Source organism: Perognathus longimembris, chromosome 3, assembly GCF_023159225.1.
Source record: "Perognathus longimembris pacificus isolate PPM17 chromosome 3, ASM2315922v1, whole genome shotgun sequence".
Taxonomy (NCBI): domain Eukaryota; kingdom Metazoa; phylum Chordata; class Mammalia; order Rodentia; family Heteromyidae; genus Perognathus; species Perognathus longimembris.
Genome location: NC_063163.1, coordinates 40995021 through 41020235, shown reverse-complemented (window position 1 = coordinate 41020235; position 25215 = coordinate 40995021). Strand labels below are relative to the sequence as shown.

Genomic DNA, 25215 nt, shown 5'->3' with positions numbered 1-25215 from the left:
CTTTAGAAATAGAATTTGCCAGATATCTCAAGAGTTTGTGTAAATTATAAGATGATTTGCTTTCCATGAATAAACATGAGAGAAAATGTGTGAAATGAAAAAAGATTTATCAATTATTCCTCTTCAAAACCTCCTAAGATTATGCAGCTTTAATGGCTGACTGATTTTGAAAGGAAAGCTTGCAAATTAAACTGCACATGAACTCATAATAAAAAGCATTAAATTAATTGAGTCTCAGTGCTTAGCTAACAATGAGTCAGAGACTAGCCAGGATCACTGTAGCTTTTGCCCTTATTCTCTGACTGCTCCAGTTTGAAAGAAGCTCTCAGGCAGAGCTGATCTACAGGAACAGTTTTAGCAAAGACAGAGGGTTAGGGTTCTTTGTGAAATGCTTGCCATATTATGTTTGCCACCTAATGGTTCAAATGGCTAGAGAACCAATCTACAAAGTAGCTGGGTCTCACAATGGGGTCATGATTCAATCAACTAGATCCACCAAGCCTGCATTGCCTCTTGGAATGTAGCTTACTACCAAAACTCTCAGGAAACAGCTGAGGAAGATGAGCCAGATGAGGTTCCAGGAAGAGTATATACTGACCTCTTCCCACTGCCCCCATTTCCTTCCTTGTTTACCTTTTAATATGAATGAGACACACAGAGTGCCTGGTTTTGCCAATTTCTTTTCTTTTCTTTTTTTTGTCAGTCCTGGCTCTTAGACTCAGGACCTGAGCACTGTCCCTGGCTTCCTTTTTGCTCAAGGCTAGCACTCTACCTCTTGAGCCACAGTGCCACTTCTGCCTTTTTCGGTTTATGTGGTGCTGAGGAATCAAACCCAGGGCTTCGTGCATGGTAGGCAAGCACTCTACCACTAAACCATATTCCCAGCTGCCAGTTACTTTTATGTTACCACATTCTTCAGTTCTGACAACATCACTCTAATGTAGAGTGATTATTACTATTATTACCCTCACTTTTGCAGAAGAAACTGTACTTCCAAGAAGCCAAGATATTTATAGGGAATTCCATGCCTACAGATAAAGCCCATTTGACCCAAATTCTTGTGCTCATTTAACATCCTATTAGAAGTACCAGGATCAACACAGAGGCATCTAGGAGAGATAAAGAATGAGGAAAGAATCTGAGGACTAGTGGCTCATGCCTGTAATCCTAGCTACTCAGGAAGCTGAGATCTGAGAATGGGAGTTCAAAGCTAGCCTGAGCAGGAAAGTCCATGATCTCTTATCTCCAATAACCACCAAAAAGCTGGAAGTGGGGCTATGGCTTGCTCAAGTGGTACAGCACTAGGGTAGAGAGAGAGAGAGAGAGAGAGAGAGAGAGAACGGAAGGTGGGGAGAGAGAAGCAAGCTCAGGGACAGTGTTCAGGCCCTGAATTCAAGTCCCAGGATTGGTGTGCATGTGTGTGCACACACACACAAATGAAGAAACTTGTCTTCCTTCCTTTCTTCCTTCCTCCCTCCCTCCATTCCTTCTTTCCTTCCTTTCTTTATTCCTTCCTTCCTTTCATTGTTTTTACGTACAATAAAACAATGAGTTACATATTACTAAAACTCAACTTTTGTGTGTCAAATTTGGGACTCCTAGTTAGAGAGAGAGAGAGAAAGAGAGAGAGAGGCGAACTGTAATAGAGAATTAGCTTGTATACTTATAAAAACTGAGAAGTACTAAGTAAATTAGAATTAAAAAGATCTAGGAGTCTGTGTTGAGAGATTCCTAGCACAAGTTGAAAGCAAAACAAGACAGACAACCCAGTTCAGACAATTAGTCGAAGAGAAAGAATTCTTTCCTATTCAGTCTTTTATCCCATTTAGAATTTCAATGGATTGACTGAGGCTTACACTCACTATGCCTGTTTTACAACCTACTGTTTCAAACTAGAGACACTTTCACAGATATATCCAGAAGTAATATTTAACCAGTATCTCTCAGGGTACCCTGTAGCCTAGTCAAGGTGACTATAAAATTAGACAACACAAACCCCAAAAACATTCTAAGCTTCCTCGGTGAGAAGATCTGAAAGAGATAACCTCCCTGAGGCTTAGTGACTCAGAACCTGCTGAGAGGTCAGAGGACAGAGAAGAGAAGCCCCACAGGGTAGCTGGCCCCTAACCCTGTGTAGGAGGCAATTTCTGCCTATGGCTGAGGGACGGCACTGGGTCTTCCTTATAGTTAGGAAGGAGAACAAAGACAGAACTTTCAGACGCTCAAGTCCCAACACATGCCCCAAGAAAGGGTCTGTTCTCAGATAACTGTACCGATTAAACTGTGATATATGAAATCTAGCAAAAATAAATACATAAATAACATGACTCAATCCTTTGCTTTGTTGACCGGAGGCAGAAGATGTGTGCCCTTTTTCTTTTTTTTTGGTCTGTCGTGGGGCTTGAACTCTGGGCCTGGGTGCTTGAACTCTGGGTCCTGAGCTCTTCAGCTCACAGCTAGCACTCTACCACTTGAGCCACAGTGCCACTTCCCCTTTTTCTATTTATTATTTTATACATCATTTCTGCCATTTGATTTTACAAAATTGTAAGCATGTAAAATCTTTAGGAGAGGAAAATGGCTGAGAGAACCAGGTAAAGAGAGGGTCATGGACACCAGGCAGGGACAGAGGAATAAAGCTGTACTGAAAAGAGCCCAAAAGAAATGTCCAAAAGAGCTGGGCACTGGTGACTCATGCCTGGAATCCTAGCTACTCAGGAGGCTGATATCTGAGGATAGCAGTTCAAGGTCATCCCAGGCAGGAAAGTCCATGAGTCTCTTAACTCCCATTACTAGCTAAAAATCAAAGCTGGAAGTGGAGCTGTAGCTCAAGGAATAGAGTGCTCTATCCATGGGCGAAAACAAGCTCAGAGACAGTATCTAGCCTCTGGACCAAACAAACATTTGTTTTAAATAAAGTAAAATAAAAATTCCAAATAGAAATGTCACAGGACTAGATGACTTGATTTACTTACTCCTGGTTTGGTTACTCCTCTGTCTCCTAAAGAATGGCATATATATAACCTAGTCCTAAGTAGCAGTGAGCTACTCAAGACACATTAAGACAACATATTAAGACACACACAATGAAATGCACAGCTCTACTGGTGTAAAGTAATACATACCCTATCAGGAAAATATAGAAAACTATACCATTACCCCAGAGAGAACCCTCATATTACTCCTAGTCATTGTTGTGATTTTGAAACTGTGTTTCTAGACCCCCCCAGGCCCAAAGTCCAAGAGTCTTAAGTTAGGCCCAGCTATTTACCCCATATGCCAAATAATGAGACATGGTAAAGGGCAGAGAAAGGAGACTGATTACATGGCAGCCATGGGAAAACAGCCCTTCGGTACATCTTTTGCCTTCCTTCGGGGTACAGACATTAGCTTTATGTTAAATAGGAAGAGAAGGGGATGGGATGAGAAAGATATGCACACCTGAAACAATCCCAGGTTGCAAAGTATGGCCTAGTGGTCCATTAGCTCAGTCCTTGTCCTTGGAGGCATTCTGGAGAAGTTGTTACTACTTCATTACCCGAACAGAACAGGAACAAGGTGCTCTCCTGAAATTTCAGCCCTTTGCTTTAATAAGGAGACATTGTAACATGGTTATCACTGAATCTTTTCTCTTGGAAACAGGTGATTGTAAAGGGATTGCCCCAGACAGTAGCTCAAATCAAAGGGCAGAGATACAAATTCAGGGGGCTTTTAATGTAGAGGACCCAGCAAAAGCATTTTTTAAGTTGCCTCTTAAGATTTTCTATCACCACAGATAATTTTTCCTGTTCTAAAACTTTATGGAATCCAGGAGTATGTTCTTTTTGTGGGTCAGGTTTCTTTGTTTGAATGTCTTAAAGATTCTTCTAAACTGGATGCTGGTGGCTCATGCCTGTAATCCCAACATATTAGGAAGCTGCAGTCTGAGGATTGAGGTTCGAAGCCATCCTGGTAGAAAAATCCATGAGATTCTTAGCTACAATTAAACACCAAAAAGCAGAAAATGGAGCTATGGCTCAAGTGGTAGAACACTAGACTTGAGCATAAAAGTTCAGGGACAGTGCCAGGCCCGGCACACAGAAAAATTCTTCTGTCTTATAGTATGTGCCAGTAAGCCATTCCTTTTTTTTTTTTCTGGTTCTGGGGCTTGAACTCTGGGCCTGGCTGCTGTCCCTGAGCCTCTCTATGCTCAAAGCTAGCTCTTTACCATTTGAGCCACAGTGCCTCTTCTGGCTTTTTCTGAGTAATTCATTGGAGATGAAAAGTTTCATAGACTTTCCTGCCCTGGCTGGCTTTGAATCACAATCCTCAGATCACATCCTCCTGAGTAGCTAGGATTACGGGCCTGAGACACTGCTACCCGGCTAGACATTCCTTTTCATTACTGAGCAACATTCTATTCTATGAATATAACACTACTAGTTTTCTCACTTTTTTATGAATGGACACTGGGATGTTTTCAGTTTGGGACTGCTGGGCATGGAGCTGCTATTCATATTCTTGTACAAGTTTTATGAGGGTAGTGCTTTTTAAAAAAATTATTATAAACATGATGGACAGAGGAGTTAAGTTATGTAAGTCAGTAAATGAGTACATTTCTTTTTGAACAGTTTTCCTCCTCCTGTCTCCACTGCCCCCCAAGTTGTATAGTTTATTGCCAACATAGTGTCTAGTGAATGTCACTGCCGAATTGGTTCAACCTTTTTCATTTCTTTTAAACCAAATATTTTTGTATGCAATTGTTTGGGGAATAGGGATGTTTATAATTATAAGCAGTTGAAGGTATTCAAATATATTTACATATGGGAATATGGGGAGGGGTATAGTCCTGGGAGGAGTCCTAGGAAGCCCCAGGACTCTCAGGCAGGTTACTACAGGAAAGAATGCTTAAACCCCACCTTTCTTCTATGCATGCCCTGGTAGACATACATCCAGGAGTCCCTTCTTCTCCTTCTATATCTTCTTTTAAAAATTAAATGGGGAGGGCTGAGGATATGGCCTAGTGGCAAGAGTGCTTGCCTCGTATACATGAAGCCCTGGGTTCAATTCCTCAACACCACATATATAGAAAATGGCCAGAAGTGGTGCTGTGGCTCAAGTGGCAGAGTGCTAGCCTTGAGCAAAAAGAAGCCAGGGACAGGGCTCAGGCCCAGAGTCCAAGGCCCAGGACTGGCCAAAAATAAAAATAAAAATAAATTAAATGGGATCAAAATTGGTCAAGGTAGGGAAATATGATAACAGATAGGTGTAGAGGCATTTTTTTTTTAAATGTGTGTGTGCTGGTCCTAGGGCTTGAACTTAGTGTTTGGGCACTATCCTGAACTTTTTTTTTTCTTAAGGCTGGCTTTTTTTTAGTGGTTAATTGGAGATAAGAATATCATGGGATTTTCTGCCCAGGCTTGCTTTGAATCATGATACTTTAAAGAACCTCATGAGTAGCCAGGATTACAGGCATGAACCGCCAGCACCTAGCATTCATTTTTAGTTTGAAACCCCCATTTCCTGCATGAGGAACAGAGACAAAGAGCTGTGTAGCTTGAGCCTACCTTTTCCCCTAATTGTGTACTACTCTTTCTTTGTCTCTATCAAGTCTTTTTCTTTGCCACTTCACTTTTGTGTGTGCGTCTTCATTCAGTTCTTTGTTTGGAGGTGCCAGTCATCTGAGCTCTACACCTCTGCAACCATCCACAGATAACATATCCATGTAAGAGTATAGATGTGGCCTTGTATAAAGTAGAATTTTATGTGCTCACACATTCAAAATGACGGATGGGGAGCCTTGATTTAGATGAAGGTTATTTTGGTAGCCTTCCTTAAGTAAATGTGACTTGAAGCTACCTGATGTCTTTACTGCTTGATCTAGTATTTCTTCCTTGAGGTGGCCTACCTCACAATATGTTCAAGAAAATGTATTTTTGGATGGAGATTCTATTATCCTCCACACACACTCTGCCTCATATTTAGCACGGTATTAGCCACAATACTGAGAAACTATCTTTCATCTAAGTTGAAAATGTTGCAAAAGACAGAGGCAAAGAAGGCATTTTTAAAAAAAATTTTATACCAGTACTGGGGCTTTAGCTCAGAGTTTGGGCACTGCCCCTTAGCATATTCACTTAAGGCTAGCACCTGAACACTTGAGCCCTTGCTCCACTTCTGGCTTTTTGGTGGTTAATTGAAGATACGAGTCTCATGGACTTTCCTGTCAGAGCTGACTTTGAATCCTCAGATCTCAGCTTCCTAAATAGAGGCACAAAGGATTACATTGCAGGAGCCACCAGTGCTCAGAGGAAAGACACATTTTGTTTTGGTTTTTGCCAGTCCTGGGCTTGAACTCAGGGCCTGAGCACTGTCTCTGGCTTCTTTTTGCTCAGGGCTAGCACTCTACCACTTGAGCCACAGCATCATTTCCGCCTTTTTCTATATATGTGGTGCTGAGGAATAGAACCCAGGGCTTCATGTATACGAGAGCACTGTAGCACTAGGCCATATTCCCAGCCTGTGGAAAGACATTTTTGTTACTTCACTAGAAAACTCCCTATCAGCACAGGGTAAGGTCCACCAGGCAATAGTTTATGACTGTGGGTTTTTTCCTGTGTCCAGAACAGATCCTTCTTTATTACTGCTCTCTAGGCCTTCTCTTCCCTGATGAATTAACCATCTTCTAGACAGACAGTCTAAACCAAGAATGGCTCACATCATACTTTGTTTTTGAAGGCTCAGTTATCAAATGAGCTACCATAAACATGTATTGTTTTCTTTTGGAGAGTGGAAGTAGGAGCTAAGTTGACTGAGTCACAGGAACAAGAGGGAACATGTCATTATATTTTAACCAGTGTGTAAAGAAGACTCTTAGGCAACCATCTATCTGGGACTTTCTCTTCAGAGAATTTTGCTGTACAGAAAGTTGCCATCGGGATGAAGCTTTGTAGTCTTGGAATCCTGGTAGCCTTTGTCTTCCTCTGTGAGAAACATGGCTTGGCTTTTCAGAGGTAATTCATTGGAATCCTAGACAGCAGGGAGCTATAGACTAGAGTCGGGGCTGTGGAACAGCAGGGTTGAGCTGTGGAAGGCCAACTCCTTTGGAAATTTTCCAAATTGCCCTAACAAATAGGTAATTTCAGTATAATAGATTATCAATGGATATAGAAATCCTTTTCTTTTGCTGGCTCTAGTTTCTTACTATTAGAAGCATCCTAGATGATAAGATAGTTAATGGCAATTAAAAGAAATGGAATCTTTACAAAGGTAATTATGTGTACCCTAACATATGACATAATTTACATTCTTCCTTTCTACCTATTTAAATATATTAACCACAGCTAATTTATTTTCCTCTTGTACAGAGAATATGACAGGGTAAAGGTATTAAATAGATTTAAATGGTGAATATTCATCATAGAATATAAATGGAAGAAAAGTTGTTTTATGGAGATCACATACATGAGCAGCTAATTTTATTATTCTTAAAGTGATTTGTTTAGGATATTCTGTCATGAGCCACAAATGAGCTTATACCCAAGTATGAATAAAACAAGGGGTAAGTAGCTCCCTGATACATGTATTTATTAACTAGTCAAATAGAATACTCTTGAAAATTGATGTTGTTTGCTTTGGAATTGTCTTATTTTTTTCTCCTTTGTTTTACTTCTATCATTGTTTTCAACTGTGAGTCAGACCTCTTTCCTCATGTGTGTACAACAAAAGCAATGGAGATGTATAGCAAAGGAAGACACAAAAAGCAGGAAACAATTTTAACAAAAAAATTAGCAAACCTCCAAATAACTTTCTGAGTCATAAAAAAAATAGGATATTAGTTCAGAGAACAGGGTTTCTCTGGTGAGCATGAAGCTGAGTTTGTACATCATTACTTAGTAGGTGCTTGATTTTTTTTGGCTCAATATGACTCTTAAGTAGTAGTAAATCCTTTCATGAAATATTGGTTTTATTGAATTGACACAGGAGTTAAACTTGCTAGAATAATTAGTGGCTTGTGTCTCTATCTTATTAACATATCAGATGAGCATGATTTTAAGGTTTTTGCTATTTTTAATGTTCCCTAATTTAATGTTTGGTTTAACTTAGGGACAAAGAGACTGAGGGAGAAAAAGAGTGATAACATCATGTTTAAATTAGACCCTGTAAGTGTAGAGGATTTGGATTGGATGCACTTTAGCTTCATTTTGACACTGAACTCTGTAGCCTTGCCACTTAACAATCTATAAATCATGAAAGGTGAATAGAGATGAATATGGTTCAAGAAGATTCTTTACATGTATGAAAACAGAACAATGCAATCTGTTGACAATATTCTAAGAACTGAATGGAGGAAGGATGAGGGAGGGGGGCGTGACACTGAACGAAATACATTACATACATGAGTAGAAATGCCAGGGTGAAATTACCATAGTAGGTATGGTAATTTTAAAAATTGCAAAGAAATTATGAAAGGAATCAGTTTGAAGGAGGCTTTATCTAGTCACAGTGAGTTCAAGGAGAAGATAGTGGAAAGATGGCCTGGGAGTATGGGTAGCTGGTAAATAGGAGGGATGAAGGTCTTTTCCTATTGACAGGTGTAGGTATGGCCCCAGCAACAACCTGGTACAAGCAAATTTGGGGCTGACTGTTGAGGGGGCTATTATAAATGTTAACCTCTAGGCTGTCATCTTTTTTTTCCTTTCTGAGAAGAGAATCTTACTGATTTTCCCTGAACTTCTGAGCTCTAGTAATTTTTCTGCTTCAGCCCTTCTGGACAACTGGGATTACAGGAGCTACCATCTTGATTCAGAGTGAACTAAACTAAAAAGGACATCCCATTTAGTTTCAAGTTCTACCAAAAGCCTTACTATATCTAAATAAGGAAATGTTTTCAAACCAGTTGAGTGGGGATACATCATGTAAAAGGAGACAGACAAAAGAAAATGGTAAAATGGTAGACATATCAAGAAAATTCCCACATTCGTAGCTCTCACTATTTTTTGCTTCAGCAAATACCCTGAAATTGGATTGATACTAGTTGGTGCTTGGAGAGAATGAGAATATGACTATAATTTAATCAAATAATAGCACATTGAGAATATTTAATAATTTGTATATCCTGTAAAAAAGGGGGAAGGTAAACTGCTTCTTTGTAGTACACACACACACACACACACACACACACACACACACACACACCCCAAATGCTTCTGCACTGTTTTTCTAGAAATGACACATTACTGAAGCTAAAAGGGAAATCTAATTTCATTCAGAGTGACAGTCTTTGATAAATTATTTCTGGGGGCTAGAATCTAAACCCTTCTAAAAAGAACTAATGGCCTGGCATTTTCCTAAAGCTGTTTCTTCATTATTGTTTCCTTGTCATGACCATTTTCCTAATAACACTTTGTATTCAGGCAATCTCTTCGTGGCTGATTTGTAGGTGCATTTTGATAAAGCTCATCAGTGAAATGCCCTGGAACAACAATAACATCAACAACAAAAATTAAAGGCATAAATACCATATGCCAAAGAGGAAGACAGCTCAAAACCCAAATCTTCATATTTACTTGACTTTAAAGGCCAACACTGTAAAGGGTAAAAATAAAATACTAGCAATTTTATAAACACAGTCATTAATTGTGTTGTGCAATGACTACCGAAGTGCTGCTTGTTGGCTGGGCTGTTTAGGAAAAGAAAGTGAGGAAAAATAGAAGGGGAAGGAGCCAGAGGTGGGGGGGGTGGCATTAGGATAGAAATCTTCTGAATTATTTATAGACACAGGAAGGATTCTCTGCATTAGTGTGATGTTCTATCTGGCTACCTGGAGAATAAACTGGTTTATTCTCTTTCACTTAGCTCCTGATGATAAATTATTTTCATCTCAAAGAATAGACTGCCAGTGGCCCTAAAACCCTGTAAAGCATTTAGCTAAATTGTAGCCTTAAGATTCTTTCCATGGCTCAGAAACATCTTACCAACTTTGTAAATGCAACATAATCTTTCAGAACTGTGGTAAGAGTGGCCTTTCCCCTGGAAACTTTACAGGGGACAAACCTTGATGAAGATGATCTCATTCTTAGTGGAAACAAGAAGTACTACATAGGGACTAAAAACTGAGAATCTGGATAGCTGAGCTAGAATGCCAGAACTGTTGCCTATTAACCAGCCACATGTTGAATTGAAACTCCTATGGTACAACTACTTAGAGATAATAATCATAAGCAGCCTTAGAGCCCGGATGTAGTTTTTAATTAGGTGACCTGTTGTTTCATTATGCTTGTACTTTTTTATCTCTTTTTTCTAGTTCTTTATTTTTCACATCAAAAACTAGCTCCCCTTGAGTTTGCCACTCCCAAAGGATGCCTAAATACCTTGTAGATATGAACCAGAATCCTGACTCCAAAATTTCAGAGCCTTGATGGTCAGATGCTCTTGCTGTATCTTTACTTAAGACCCATTTTCCTGCCCACCTGAATCATTTGCCATTCCTAGAACTCTGTCCATTCATATATCTGCAGGTCAGCTGTTTCTTTTCTTACTCATTGAATCCTACCTCTCTGAGGAAATTTCCATTCTCTGACTACCACAGCCCAAAGCAACTTCAGACATTGTATTTGATAGCAGACTATTTATACCATTCAAAGTTAGCACTTTTCTATTTTGTTTATTTATTTACTTATTTTTATTTATTTATTGTGCCAGTCCTGGGGCTTGGACTCAGGGCCTGAGTACTGTCCCTGTCTTCTTTTTGCTCAAGGACAGCACTGTAGGTCTTGAGGGCATCACTACTTTCACCTTTTTCTGTTTATGTGGTGCTGAGTTACTGAACCCAGGGCTTCCTGTATGCTCGGCAAGCATGCTACCACTAAGCCACATTCCTAGCCCAACACTTTCCTATTTTATTATTAGTATTTGTTGCTGGGCACTAATGACTCACACCTATAATCCTAACTACTCAAGATGTGAGGTTCAAAGCCAGCCTGGTAAGAAAAGTCCCTATGAGACTCTTATCTCAAATTAACCACTCAAAAAACAGAAGTGGTGGGGCTGGGGATATAGCCTAGTGGCAAGAGTGCCTGCCTCGGATACACGAGGCCCTAGGTTCGATTCCCCAGCACCACATATACAGAAAACGGCCAGAAGCGGCGCTGTGGCTCAAGTGGCAGAGTGCTAGCCTTGAGCGGGAAGAAGCCAGGGACAGTGCTCAGGCCCTGAGTCCAAGGCCCAGGACTGGCCAAAAAAAAAAACAAAAAAAAAAACAAAACAAAAAAAACCCAAAACAAAACAGAAGTGGTGCCATGGCTCAAAGTGGTGGAGTGCTATCCTTGAGCACAAAGAGGCACAGAAACAGTGCCCAGGCCCTGAGTTCAAGCCCCACAACCAATGAAAATAATTATTAGTACTTGTTAGGTGTTTTCTTAGGACATTTCTACACATGTGTACAATGTATTTTGATCATAATCCCCCCATATTGCTCTTTCTTATCCCCTCCTTTTTTTCTTTTTTTTTTTGGCCAGTCCTGGGGCTTAGACTCAGGGCCTGAGCACTGTCCCTGGCTTTGATTTTGCTCAAGGCTAGCACTCTGCCACTTGAGCCACAGCGCCACTTCTGGCCATTTTCCGTATATGTGGTGCTGGGGAATCGAACCCAGGGCCTCATGTATATGAGGCAGGCACTCTTACCACTAGGCCATATCCCCAGCCCCTCTTATCCCCTCCTTTTAAAAACCATTTGATGGGTTACATTGTGCTATTTTCATACTTCTACCTAGTGCACTTTGCTCATCATTATCACTGTCCATAGTTTATCTCACAGACTAGACTGTAATTGTGACAGACTAGTTTCCCCCAGGAAGTAGACTCCAGGGGATTTGCCTGTGGGAGGCTGGCTGGGAGGATGCAATCAACAGCTCTGGAGGAGTGAGTAAAGAACGAATGGGCAGAGGGGGAATTGAACTGTGATGGTTCAGCTTCAGCTTCTCCTATAGGCTTGCAGAATTACAGTGTTTCAAATTGGGGCAAACAGGTATCCTTTGTAACCTCTGTTTATTAGTCATTGAATGTGGATCACACTGGGCATAGGGCAACATGTCCTGTTAAGGAAGGGACTCAGCTGAGAATGTAATTCCTAGCACTACTACAAGCTGAAGAATGTGAGTTTATTCCTGAATGGAGAACTGGATGAATATAGCATCCACTATAGTGCACCCTCTGTGCCACTCAGATCAATTTGCTTTATAATGTAAGCTTTTAGAGCAACTCTTCTGGGACTCTAATTGGTTTTTTTGTCCTGGAAGAAAGATGCAAGAGGAATAGTAGTGGAATGAACTACAGCCTCCACAGTTGTGGCTAGTTTTGAGTTGCATTTTCCTTCTCCGACACCTGTTCTGTATTCCTATCATCCTAAGCTAGAAGCTGTGTTTATCTACCCTGTTCCCTATGGGCCAAAGTTCCAAATACCAAATACCCTACTCTGTTGAGCTATCGCTGCTGCCCTTAAGTACACTAAATTGGGCAAGAGTTTTACAAAATGCCTCAATTTATTGTCTGAATGACAAATAAATTTCTCTTTTCCGCATTAATTGTGTGAATGCAGTTTTCAATATCCTCCCCTTGACATGCTTGGGTTACCCTTTCTCACATGCTACCTCATCTCTCTCCAGCAATCTGTTGACACACAGAGGCTAAAATCACTAGGTAGCCACAACAGCTTTCAGATAGGGCTCGCGTTATGCTCCTTTGAAAAGCACTAATCCTCTGGCTATCAGAACATGAAACTTAACAGAGTCTGTACTAGATTGAAAATATAAATTCCTCTGGTGGGTTATTCCTAATGACGGTAAATAGAGCCACTCCACTCCAACTTGGTTACTGAAACCGTGTATTCTCCCAGTAGGGTCACAGCGTCCCATAAAGATTATTGACTGAAAGTGAGTATTGCATTGGGCAGGATGTTGCCCCTTTCCAAGTTAGCACTTCTACTGCTCCTTTAACACAGCATTCTAATTACTATTTCAGGTTACTTGGCTTCTTGGTGGTATAGCACATGGATCCCATGATAATGTGCCAATGTTTGCAATTCTTTTGTTGCCAAGTAAATCCCTTAATCTGATACAATAAGAGATTGTGTATCAGTGGATCAAATACCCTGTGATCTTCTATGGTGGTTTTAGCAGGCAGGAGAAGTAAGCCAATATCTAGAGTGGAAGGGATGAGATGCAGTCAGGGTGCTCAAAGTAGTTGATTGGTTCCTCAAGGTAGGGTGTATTCACCCTACAGATACCTCTAATTCTAACTTATCTCTCAATGGCCTGGGTAGTGCTTCCTGAACCATCTTCTGAACCTTTCTGTTTGGGTTGTCTCACAAAAGTGGTGGCCTTGCATGTCCCCCAACATATGAAGCAATATTTCCAAGGAAGGCATATTCAAAATCCCAGAGTTCTACCAAAGAGCTGTTCTCTTTTCTTTGTCATGGAAATAAAAGATGCATTCACTTTTGCTTTTAGTTTGAAAAGGCTGGCTCAGTTTACCCCCAGACCACTTGATCCTCAAGTTTTCCCTAACATGACACTGTGAACTTTTTTCTTTTTAAAAAATTTATTCTATTGTCCAAGTGAAGTACAGAGGGGTTACAGTTTCATCCATAATACAGTGAGTACATTTCTTATCTAACTTGTTACCTCCTCCCTCATTTTTCCCCCGCCTCCCTCCCTGACACTGAATTTTTATAGTATATATTTCCCACCCTTTGGAGCATATGTGTCTTATCAAGGCCTCCAATGTAGTTGGTATCTTCATCAAACTCAAGAGTAACATTATGTCATACGATGGACTGGCATACTGGCATACACAAGCTCGCTGCTTCTAGACTGTCACATGAGAGAGAGTGGGAAAGTTCATTTATGCTGAAGCAAAACTCTAAGTATACACTGATGATCCTGTTAAATATATACATATATAGATATGTATATATACATATAGATATGTAAATATATGGATAGAGATATGTATATATGTATATACTATACACATATATGTATACATGTATGTATGATGTATGTGCATATATATGTACACACAGCTATGCATACACACATATCTATATATCTGTAGATGCATACACACATACGTCCCCCCCATACACATATATGGTCAGTTGTGGGACTTGAACTCAGGGCCTGGACACTGTCCCTCAGCATTTTTGTTCAGGGTTAGTGCTCTACTACTTTGAGCCAAAGCTCCACTTCCAGCATTCTGGTGGTTGATTGGAGATAAGAGTCTCGTGGACTTTCCTGCCTAGGCTGGCTTCAAATCACAGTTTTGAGATTTCAGCCTCCTGAGTAGCCATGACTACAAGCATGAACCACTGGATCCCAGCTCCTAAGTAGATATTGACTATCTCTCTCCCTCTCCCTCTCCCTCTGCCTCTCTCTCTCTCTCTCTCTCCCCCTCTCTCTCTCCCCTCTCTCCCCCCATCTCTGTGTGAGTGCTAGTCCTGGAGCTTGAACTCTAAGCATGGGTGCTGTCTCTGAGTTTTGTGCTAAAGGATAGTGCTCTACCATTTGAGCCACAGTTCCACTTTCAACTTTTTGGTAGTTAACTGGAGGTAAGAGTCTCATGAACTTTACTGCCTGGGCTGTCTTAGAATCATGGTCCTCAGAGCTCAGCTAGACTTATAGATATGAGCCCTGTTGCCTCGCTGATATTAATGATTTCTGGGGCTGATTTAATGGGGATGGCCAGCTCAGTAGCTGAATATCACCTACCCTATCCTAGCAAAGAGAGCATATTGAGTATAGTGATGGCAATTGATGAGAGTAGAGCAGGTGAATGAAATGTGGATTTGATGGTAACTTCTATCTCTGAATCCTTTATATCCTTAAGGCAGTGCTCATATCCTCCATTCCTATCCCCTTCCCTACTATGGCTAGAGGGGAAGGTAATTTCAGAGATTTCTTTAAGTTTTCTTCTTCTACTGTAATAACTTTATGCCTTACAAGTAAGGAATGAATGTACGAGTCTGGCCAACTACCAAGTATATTCATTACAAGTATATGCTTGGGCTCCCGAGAAATGATCATGGAAGGATTTGTGCACCCAGTGCACCTACTGGGAGCTAGACTTACTCCAGGGCTCTAGATACAGCCATCTATCAACATCCATTTAAACCCTGTGTCCAGCACAGCTCAAAACATTTTCAGTATTCTCTTTATCAGTATGCAGTTGCTGGAGTAAATTGCCACAGGTCTCTGAGAAAGGGATTTGGATGGTTTTTATACTGCTTTAGCATCTTTCTTGGTGGGTACCTGAGAACTCCTGGCACTAATTCTCAATTTAAGTGCTGACTCCGTTCCAGAAACTGGCTATGGCGGGTGATGTTTGATTGGATAGCTGTCCTCAGCTTCTCTCTTTATCCATCCTTACTTTATTTTGATTACAAAGATTTAGCAATACTTTCATTGATCCTTCATCTATCTTGTCATTGAGAACTCTGTGCTCTCTTAATTAAGACCATGGCTTTGTGGGGATTATTTTCTCTGGCTACTGCTCCAACCTTGCTATTCATTGTAATAATTGTGCCCTACTTATGACTGGTGATCAAGAGATCTCATTGTCCCTGTTGCTATCAGGGGCATGTCCAACTGTTGGCTCTCAGAATCTACTTTCACTTCCTGTCTGACCTCCAAGCTAATGACCAAAGTTGAAACAAAGCCTGGTTGTGCTAGTCACGTAATTTAATACAAGTAAATATACCCTAAGGATGAGGTGAATTTGGCCATACTAAAGCATTTTACATTCCAGTTTGGTCCTGATTGGATGATTTTTTAGAAGCTTCAAGAAAGCAATGACTTGAACTAACTAAACTAGAAATGTCAGAACTAAGATCAAAAGATTCACACAGAACAAGATAAGCTGAGATTAAACTCACAAAGTAAGTCTAGAAAACCCAGTGGGTATCCATGCTTTGCCATGGACCCAGAGGATGTTTTGCATATTGAAATAATAAAGAATGTTCAGGTGTGAGGGGAGGGGAGAGGAGAGGCGGGAACTGGAGTCTAGACGGAAAAGCTCACCGTATCCCTTAAATATGTTTTTACTGATCCATTTTTAAGTTCTTTTTTTGTTTATACAAAAGTAAACAGATGAGACAAGGAGCACAAAGGCACAATGCCTCTCATCATATAAGAGAATATTTATCAAAATGAACTCCAGGAAATGGAAACAAGAGCTTTGTCTTTGCTGCTGTTTTTGCTTCCTTTCATTTTTGTCTTGTTTGCTCATTTATCTGTCTTGGGAGGGTAAGGGGGCACAGAATGGAGGGACAAAGGAAGAACAAATGCTACTGTAGCTACTGGAGAAACTGAGATCTGAGGATCATGGTTTGAAGCACCAAAGGCAGGAAAGTCTGTTAGACTCTTTTTTTTTTTTTTTAATCCTTTGTGGGGCTTGAACTCTGGGCCTAGGCTGTTTCCCTAAGCTCTTTTGCTCAAAGCTAGCACTCTACCACTTGAGCTACTTCTGTGAGATTCTTACCTCCAATCAACTATCAAAAAGACAGAAGAGGACTTGTGGCTCAAGTGGTAGAGCACTAGCCTTGAACACAAAAGCTCAGGGACAGCACCCAGGCTCTAAGTTGAAGCCCCAGGACTTGCACCAAAAGAGAAGAAAAAGAAAGAAAGGAAAAGGAATAAGGAAAGAGGGATGGGGGAGAGGAGGGGAGGAGGAGGGGGGGAGGGGGAGAGAGAGGGAGAGGGAGAGGGAAAGGAGAGGGAGAGGGAGGGAGGAAAGGGAAGGAAGAGAAAAAAGAGGGAAGGAAGAGAAAAAAGAAAGAGGGAATGAAGGAAGGAAAAGAGAGAAAGGGAGAGAGAAAGAAGAGAGAGGAAGAGAAAAGAATAATGTTATACATGTACAAGGCTCTGGGGCTGATCACAAATACTGAAAATAAAATCACATTGACTTCCTCCTCCTTTCATCTTCAATTATAATTTCCATCTTCCAAATCAATGTTAACAACGTGTTCTTTATTCATAACCTTTTCCTACTCTTAACACATAGTAGCTTTTCTTTTTAATATTTTTCCAAAAATAGGATCATATTTCACAGTTTGACACATCTGCTTCACTCCCTTACTACATCATAAAAATTGTCCTAAGAGAACTCCCATAAATCAACCTTATTCTTTATGACTGCGAAACATCCTGGGATGAGGAGACGCTACCCCAGATTTAACAGCTCTCTTACTGACTGGCCTTCACCTAGCTTCCCGTCATGGTTTTATGAGTAATGTTATATCCCATAGGTTTCAATGTATATTCTTAAGCTGTAGTTGAACAGTATATGCTGTTCAGTGGGACTGGCATAAAATTTCCCACTATATGGTTTCTTGTGAGCCACTTCCTCCCTCTTCCATAATCCAGACTCTTCAGGCTTGTTTCCATGGTTTGGAATCATATTTCTCCAAATAAAACCACCACTCTCCATCAATGATGTTACTCTACTGTTTATTTTGTATGCACTCCAAATTTCTCAGCATGCATGCTCAACTTTATCCAGGAAGGGATAACATAACTTGCTAAATTCATTTCTGCTTACCTATATTATTCTTGTCTCCAAACACCCAACTCCTACACTTGGCAACAATGAGTGGGTTGCTATCTTCCCTGGATGCTCTTTGGTCTCCTGCCATTATACCCCAGACATTGTTACTTAACTTATTCTCTCTCCCTCTCTTGTTTCCTTTCTCACAGCAGTACTGGAGTTTGAGCTCAGGATCTTCCATTTGTTCAGCTTGTGCTTTTACTGATACACAACCCATGGTTTTTTCTTCTCTGGAGAAGTACAGAAATAAAGTCAGGAATCACAGAAAGTCAAACAAGGAAAAGGCCACTCAAAGCAAGCAGCAGGGTAAAGAGGCCAGAAACTGGTTGTTCATTTAGGCTGCTCAGGTGATTCCTTTTATTCCCTCTCCCTGATCAGATTTTCCACACACATATACACACTCACACACACATACATACTCACACTGATCCTTACTCAAGAGAGCTTTTGCTTCTGCAATTGCTTAGACCCACAAAAAAATATGTAAGACTTACTATACTTAATCTATGGTGGTCTAAAGTCTAACAATTTTATTTTGGGGGAGGGAAGGTAGAAGTTCTCAAGTTTGAATTCAGAGTTTCCTTCTTGCTAGGCAAGCATTCTATCACTTACACCACATACAAATCTTTTTGCATTAGTTTACCTTTTTTTTTCTTTTTAGAGATAGGATTTCATTAACTTTTTTGATTGGGCTGGTCTTGAACCTCAACCCTTTTATTTCTAGTTCTCAAACTAAATGGGCTTACAGGTATAAACAACCACACCTAGCCCTAACATTTTACATTTTGTTTCCTTCTTACAATTATCTGAAAGGCCTACCTGGTATAATATATTTTTTCATATTTGTGTTTAACTAAAATCTGTTTTATCTTTTTCCTAGTGGCCAGGTTTTATCTGCTCTTCCTAGAACCACTAGGCAAGTTCAAGTTCTGCAGAATCTTACTGCAACCTATGAGGTAACTTCTCTTTACTTTATGTTCATGTTGGTTGTATTCGTATGAACACTGTGTGCCATGTACCCTCTTACATGCTGGATGTTGTATATGTACCTGGAGAGAACCCCTTTTTCAAAGGTTTTCCTCCCCACAGCCACAGGGCTTTTGCTTCCTGGAATCAAACATTCCTTTGTGCTGTAATTTCCTAACAGTATTTATGGTTATAGAGTATGTCCTTACAAAGCTGCTACAGTAGGAAATTTTTAATAGAATTTTGCTTACAAATCAGTGGATCTTGAGTTGGGCACTGGTGGCTCATGCTGGTAATCCTAGCTACTTAGGAGGTTGAGATCTGAGGATCATTGTTTAAAGGCAGTCCAGGTGGGAAAAGTCCATGAGACTCCTCTTATCTCCAAGTAATCACCAAAAGGCCAGAAATGGAGCTGTGGCTCATGTGGTATAATATCAGGACAGAAAAGTTAAAGGATAGAACCCTGAGTTCAAGTCCTAAAACTAACATTAAAAAAGATAAACAATAGCAATAACAGTGGATCTTAGCTAAGGTATAAACATCAAAACCACAAGGTAACAATGATTAAAATCTTGTCAACATATTAAGGTGTACAACATTGTTAGGAGTTAGAAAGTGACCATTGCAGAAGATTAATGGATTTGTGTTTGTTAGTGGTCTCTTGCTTTGTTAGTGGCCATCTTGGCAGGAGAAGGAGAAAATACCAATAGAGGAAGCATCGACTTAGAATGTTTCTTCTGCTGCTACCTGGTATACAATTTTAGACAAATTAGCTTAATTATTAATCTGAACAATGAAAATAACAGTATCTGCCTGGCTGATATCTAAGTGGCATTATAATGATGAAAGCAAATTAGTGTGAAAGTGCTTTGGAAAAGTATAGTAAAATGGGACAAATGTAAATATTATTGAAAGACATTGCCCAAAGACCATAATTAAAAAGAAAATGAGTGCTGACTTGATAAAATCAAGCATATGCAATTTTACTAAATAAAAATCAATGTTTAATCAGCTCTCTTTCTAGACAAAATTTTATTTTTCTTTTAAACATCTGACATGTACAGCTATAAATTCATTCATTTATTGTCTCAGCAAATACTTGAGTATCCTGTTTGTTGTAGATCTTCAGCATTTAAGAGTTACACAGAAGAACAGAAAGAACTCCTCACAAAGTGAAGTTTATATTAGCACGTGTAAGGATGGGGACCAATCATATCAATGAAAATAGCCATTTTGTGTCCCTTTTACAGACAAATTTTATGGCTTTAGCTATAGATGAGAATGATTGGGACAGCTCTGTTTTTATTTTATCCATTTTTTTCTCCTTGAAACTGTAGATTGTTCTCTGGCAGCCAGTTACAGCTGAATTTATTGAACAGAAAAAAGAAGTCCATTTTTTTGTGAATGAGTCTGATGTCAGCATTGTGAAAGACCACTTGAATGTGAGCAGAATTCCATACAGGTAGGCACCATGTGTTATACGATGAATATCTATTACAGATGCCTATCACACATCTAACTAGAAAGTGGTATAATTACTTCCTGAAAAAAAATCAAGAATATGAAACATGGTGGCGTGGATAGCCACAAAATGGACTGGTGATAAACCCAGTTCTGTAACAAATGGGTTAACCTCTTAGAACTTCAGTTCTCTAGCAGAAGTAACAATTACCTATGTAACTCCTCCTTCATCTTTCTGTCATCACTGCTTTGTACGTACACCTAGAGACAAAGTTGTCACCCATCATGGTGACCATCATGGCTTCCCACTGTCTCTTGACAAAAGGTGCTGGACTAGGTGGGGAGGGGTCATTAGTTTTGTGGAGTCTTCCTTCACAAAGTCAGTGAGCACTTCTGAAGATGCAGAGGAGGTGTCAGATGCTCTGATTCTGCGGAGAACCAGAGCTGGAGTCTGCTACAGCTACTTTTCTACTCATGTAGCTTTGTAGGAATTACCCATCTCTCTGTACATCACTTTTGTAAATTAGAGATTAAATTACTCCCACCACTGGGATTAAGTGACTTTAGGTTTTCTAAATGTATCAGAAGTAACTTCTATTCAGAGTCCACACTCCCTTTTTCTTATCCACTGCCTTCTCTCCCTATTTACCACTGAATTGCTAGTATCCTCATGCGGCCCTAACTCCTTAAGATCAATGCAGCTCTGGATAATATGTTGGAATAATTATTAGTAACTTACAGGTGTTTACTGCCTTGTAGAAATTATGCCAAGCCAATCTACATTACTTAACCCTTGTGCGTGTGTATGTGTGTGCATGTATACGTATGTGTGTGTGTGCTATATCAATTCACTTTTTTCACTCACAGCTGGCACTCACCCTGTAACTCTACCACTCGACCCACCCCTTCAGCTTTGGTTTTTGCTGGTTAACTGGACTGGGAGCCTCTTGGACTTTTCTGCAGGCTGGCTCTGATTTGCCATTTCCTGTTTTTCAAGATCCCGGGTAGCTAGGATTACCAGTGTGTACAACTGTTACTTGGCTTTGTATTTCTGAATCCTTATTGAATCTTGTACTTGCTCAAATGTGCAGATGAAAAAGAAAACATACATTATTAAGAACTTTCTTCTAGCAAGATGAATAGTGAGGAAGCTAGAATTCTAACTCGAACCTTTCTGATACTTTGGCTTTTGACATTGGCCTCAATAAAGTGAAGAAACTTGTTAATCCTATAATTCATTTAAAATTGTTCAGCCTCAGCAATGAGACTGTCTTTATTCAGTCAAAAGTTTGTTTCCCTTCTTAATAGCTCAAGTATGATTCCTATTCATATCTTCTCTTTTGCTGCAATTATGTTTTATAAGAGATTTGATTGTCCTTGGCGCTGCAGAGCATATGGTGTAGGTTGATGAAAAGCAACAGGAGCAGTCTGGGAATATGGCTTAGTGGTAGAGTGCTTGCCTAGCATGCATGAGCCTTGGGTTCAATTTCTGAGTACCACATAAACAGAAAAAGCAATAAGTGCTATGGCTCAAGTGGTAGAGTGCTAGGAGCAAAAGAAGCTCAGGGAGAGTGCCCAGGCCCTGAGTCCAAGCCCCAGGCCTGGCAAAGCAAGAACGAAGGAAGGAAGGAAAAGAAAAGCAACAGGAGAAAGTTTTTTGTGTCTCCCAAATCCTTAACTGGAAACAAAATAATGAGCTATTGCTCAGCATTAAAGCAAGGTATCCATTCATCCCTGTGTTCATACAAAGCATCCCGAATCATCACAATAGATATAGATGTTGGCGGAAGGGCATGGAACCATTCCTCATAGATGCTGCCTTCTCTCCAGGGCCCACTTAGGTTTTCTGAAAGGATTTGTGAATTCAACTTGTCACAGAGTGAGGTGGTGGGGTTTCACTGCACATGCATTAGGGATGTTAACCCAAGATCACCCGTTGTATCTGCAATGCGCCATGTGGGGAAGTCAGTGCTTGGCCTGGAAACCAATTAGCCCTTTGTTTCATCACCTAGTGTCCTGACGGAAAATGTAGAAGATGTTATACGACAGCAGACCTCCAACGACACCATTGGCCCCCGGGCCTCCGCGTCATTCTATGAACAGTATCACTCCCTAAGTGAAGTAAGTCTCTGTACTGGGCTCCAGTTTGACTGTTTTCACTTAGCATACTCATTCCAACCACCAGACATTATTCAAGGATCATAACTGGTAGAGGATGGTCAGAAAGAAGAATCACACTTAAGGTGATTATATACTGGCAATTCATCCTGTTGTAGATCTCTTCCCTGAGATAAGTTGTGTTGTATTTGGTAAATGGCCTCTAAACAGGATGTCTGTTCAAACCCAAGAGTACCTCAAGCATTTAGAAGTCACACCGCATTCTCTGGAACAATAGAAAATAAAGAATAGGACCTTTTCATTAAAACTGCCATACAAAAACATTACTGTTCAATTATTCCTATCTCTTTGGATCATTATCCTAATTTTACTCTTACTGAATAATTGCTAGACTACCTCACCTAATTAAAACAATACATTCAGTTATATTTAATACAATACAAATAAGTGCATTCAACTCCCCCCAGGGGAACTTTTTTAAACTAACACAGCCATGATAATGGTGATGATAATGATAACTTTGTTTTAATTTTTAAGAAACCAGGTAGTTTTCTATTAGTATTTATGGGTTCCAGTTTTTCTAGAGAAAATCTAGTATGTTGCTGATATTTGATTGCCCTTAGCCTAGGATTTTACACAGTATATGAAAAACCATTTCCCCATACTAATTAGCCAAAGAGTAAATCCCTCAGGAGACCTTTTATGCAGTAGACTCTCTGTAATTAAAACATCTGGATGAATTCTGTTCTTTCTTAGGAGTATGCCGCTATATTGCCTAATAGTGGTGTATTTTTAAGCTATCTTTGACTAGGTATGAGAAACTGCCAGAGACAATACACATGCCTTTATGACATCTAGGACTAAGAAAATAACAATAAATTTTACTTTTTATTTTTTATTTCAATAAATATTATTTTTATGACCAGAGGGGTTGGGGCGTGCCTTCCCCGTCTCTCCTGCAGGTCAGGGGAGCCCGGGGGGGGGGGGTGCTAAAATCCCTGACACAGAGGCATAGAGGCACTGAGACTTTTGTTCCTCCCCTCCTTTGGTCTCACTTTATGTGAATGCCTAAATTATATTGTGTCTGTCTGTCTGTCTGTGTATCTATCTTGTGTGTGCCAGTTACTAGGGCTTGAATTCATGACCTGGATGCTTATCTGTCAGCCTTTCTTTACTCAAGGCTAGTACTCTATTCCTTGATCTCTACTTTCAGACTTTTTTGGTTGTTAATTAGAGAAAAGAGTCTCACAGACTTTACTGATGAGTTTGTCTTGGACCTGTGATTCTCACATCTCAGCCTCCTGTGTAGGTAGGATTACAGGCCTGAGCCACTGGTGCCTAGCAAATTGATTTTTATAGTTAATCTTTAAGAATATCTGATACCTTTCAGTGAGTTAAACCAGAACCTATTGTGCCTCTAGCTTGCAACTATGTGCTTGGCTGAGTGATGGAGGCCTTTAAACCACAACTGCTGCTGGGCACTGGTGGCTCATGCCTGTAATCCACAGTTGGAAGCCAGCTCAGGCAGGGAAGTCTGAGACTCTTATCTCCAATGAATCAGCAAAAAGTCAAGAGTGGTGTTATGGCGCAAGTGGTAGAACACTAACCTTGAGCAACAGCACATAAACTCTGAGTTCAAGTTTCACTACTAGCACCAAACAAATAGCCTTTTGCCTTTCCTACCCTTTTTACTCCACATAAGCCACTCATCACCATTAATCACCAACAACACTGTACAAGCATGCTGCTGGAGAGGCTGAGTAGGTGTGATTGGCAAAATGAAGAAGAGGAATATGATACTGCTATGCAAAGGTTGGTAGGGTGAGGGGAATGTCTTAAACACAAGTATTTTTAAAGTGTTGTTCCAATGTACATTTTAATTATTTTGTTTTTTTAAGTTACTTTTCCTTGTCATAGCTTCAAGAAAAAATTGGATTGACACAGAAGGAAAACACAAGTATATGACCATATCTGATTAATACAGATTCTTTGACAAAATGCCATAGAATGTATACTGTAGCTGAAACAAACATATGTGCTGACCAATACAAAGGTTTTAGAGGAATCTCCTGTGAGGAAGTTGTCTGCTTCCTTTGGCCAGGAACATCTTCTGCCTTTGTTCCGTGACTAACTTCTGGTTTCTGTTTGGATAGATCTATTCTTGGATAGAAGCTATGACTGAGCAGTACCCTGACATGCTTACAAAAATCCACATTGGATCCTCTTATGAGAAACACCCACTGTATGTTTTCAAGGTATGTTGTGAGGACAGTCTTTCACCTTTCACCTTAAAGGGGGACTAATTAATTTCACCTTAAAGGGGGACTAAAGGAGGCTTATCATTTGAATCTAATTTTCTTTGAGTTCTAGAAGTATTTGTATTTCAAGTATTCCTCAACCTTAAAATTAGTTACTCAGAGCTATTATTGCCTTTCATTTTTTCCCTTTAATAATGAGGTGATGGAATAAGAGAGGACTTCCCAGTTCTAGCTGGGTTTGGAGGTTCATGTCTCTAATCCCAGCACTTGGGAGGCTGAAGTAGGAAGACTGAGAATTTGAAGCTGGTCCAGGATATACAGATGGTCTTGAAACACCCAAAGGAGGAGGAAGAGGAGGAGCTGCAATAGTCCTGGTGGTAGAATCAGCTGTGTGTTTTTGTGTGATGTTACACAAGCTATTTACCTCCCCATGGGTGTGAACACTCACATTCTAAAATGAAGGAAGTGGTCTGGATTAGTTTCCAAGTCCCTGTTTTATTTATATCACTATCACAAGGAGAAAGAGAGACCGAGAAAGGCAAAGAGGCAGGGGGATGGGAGAGATGGAAAGAGGTTGAGAGAGAATGAGATATTACTAGAGAAAGATAGTTGCTTTTAGAACTAGGGTAAGAACCAAATAACCAAACAAAGGAAAGGGTACTTCGGGGTTCTTTGCAGTGGAGCTCATGTCATGTCTTCAGCTCTGCTCACTTTCCCTGTGGCTGTTTCAGTTGCAAAATCTTATAGAAGAAAATCTGTTCAACTTGCTTCTTTCCTGAATAAATTGACCTTAGTAGAGGTGGTACACATAGCAACGGGAAGAATTTTAGCCA

At 40.2% G+C, this 25215-nt stretch overlaps 1 protein-coding gene across 1 annotated transcript in view; it reads left to right on the top strand.

Moving 5' to 3' along the window:
* The first annotated feature begins 6918 nt into the window (after positions 1–6918).
* The window catches only part of Cpb2 (carboxypeptidase B2), a 32391-nt gene continuing 14094 nt past the window's right edge, over positions 6919–25215 (top strand). The window contains exons 1-5 of the mRNA XM_048340589.1: positions 6919–6992; positions 18460–18535; positions 19883–20007; positions 22019–22127; positions 24278–24379. Coding sequence (XP_048196546.1) covers positions 6919–6992; positions 18460–18535; positions 19883–20007; positions 22019–22127; positions 24278–24379 — 486 coding nt within the window. The remainder of the gene's footprint in view (positions 6993–18459; positions 18536–19882; positions 20008–22018; positions 22128–24277; positions 24380–25215) is intronic.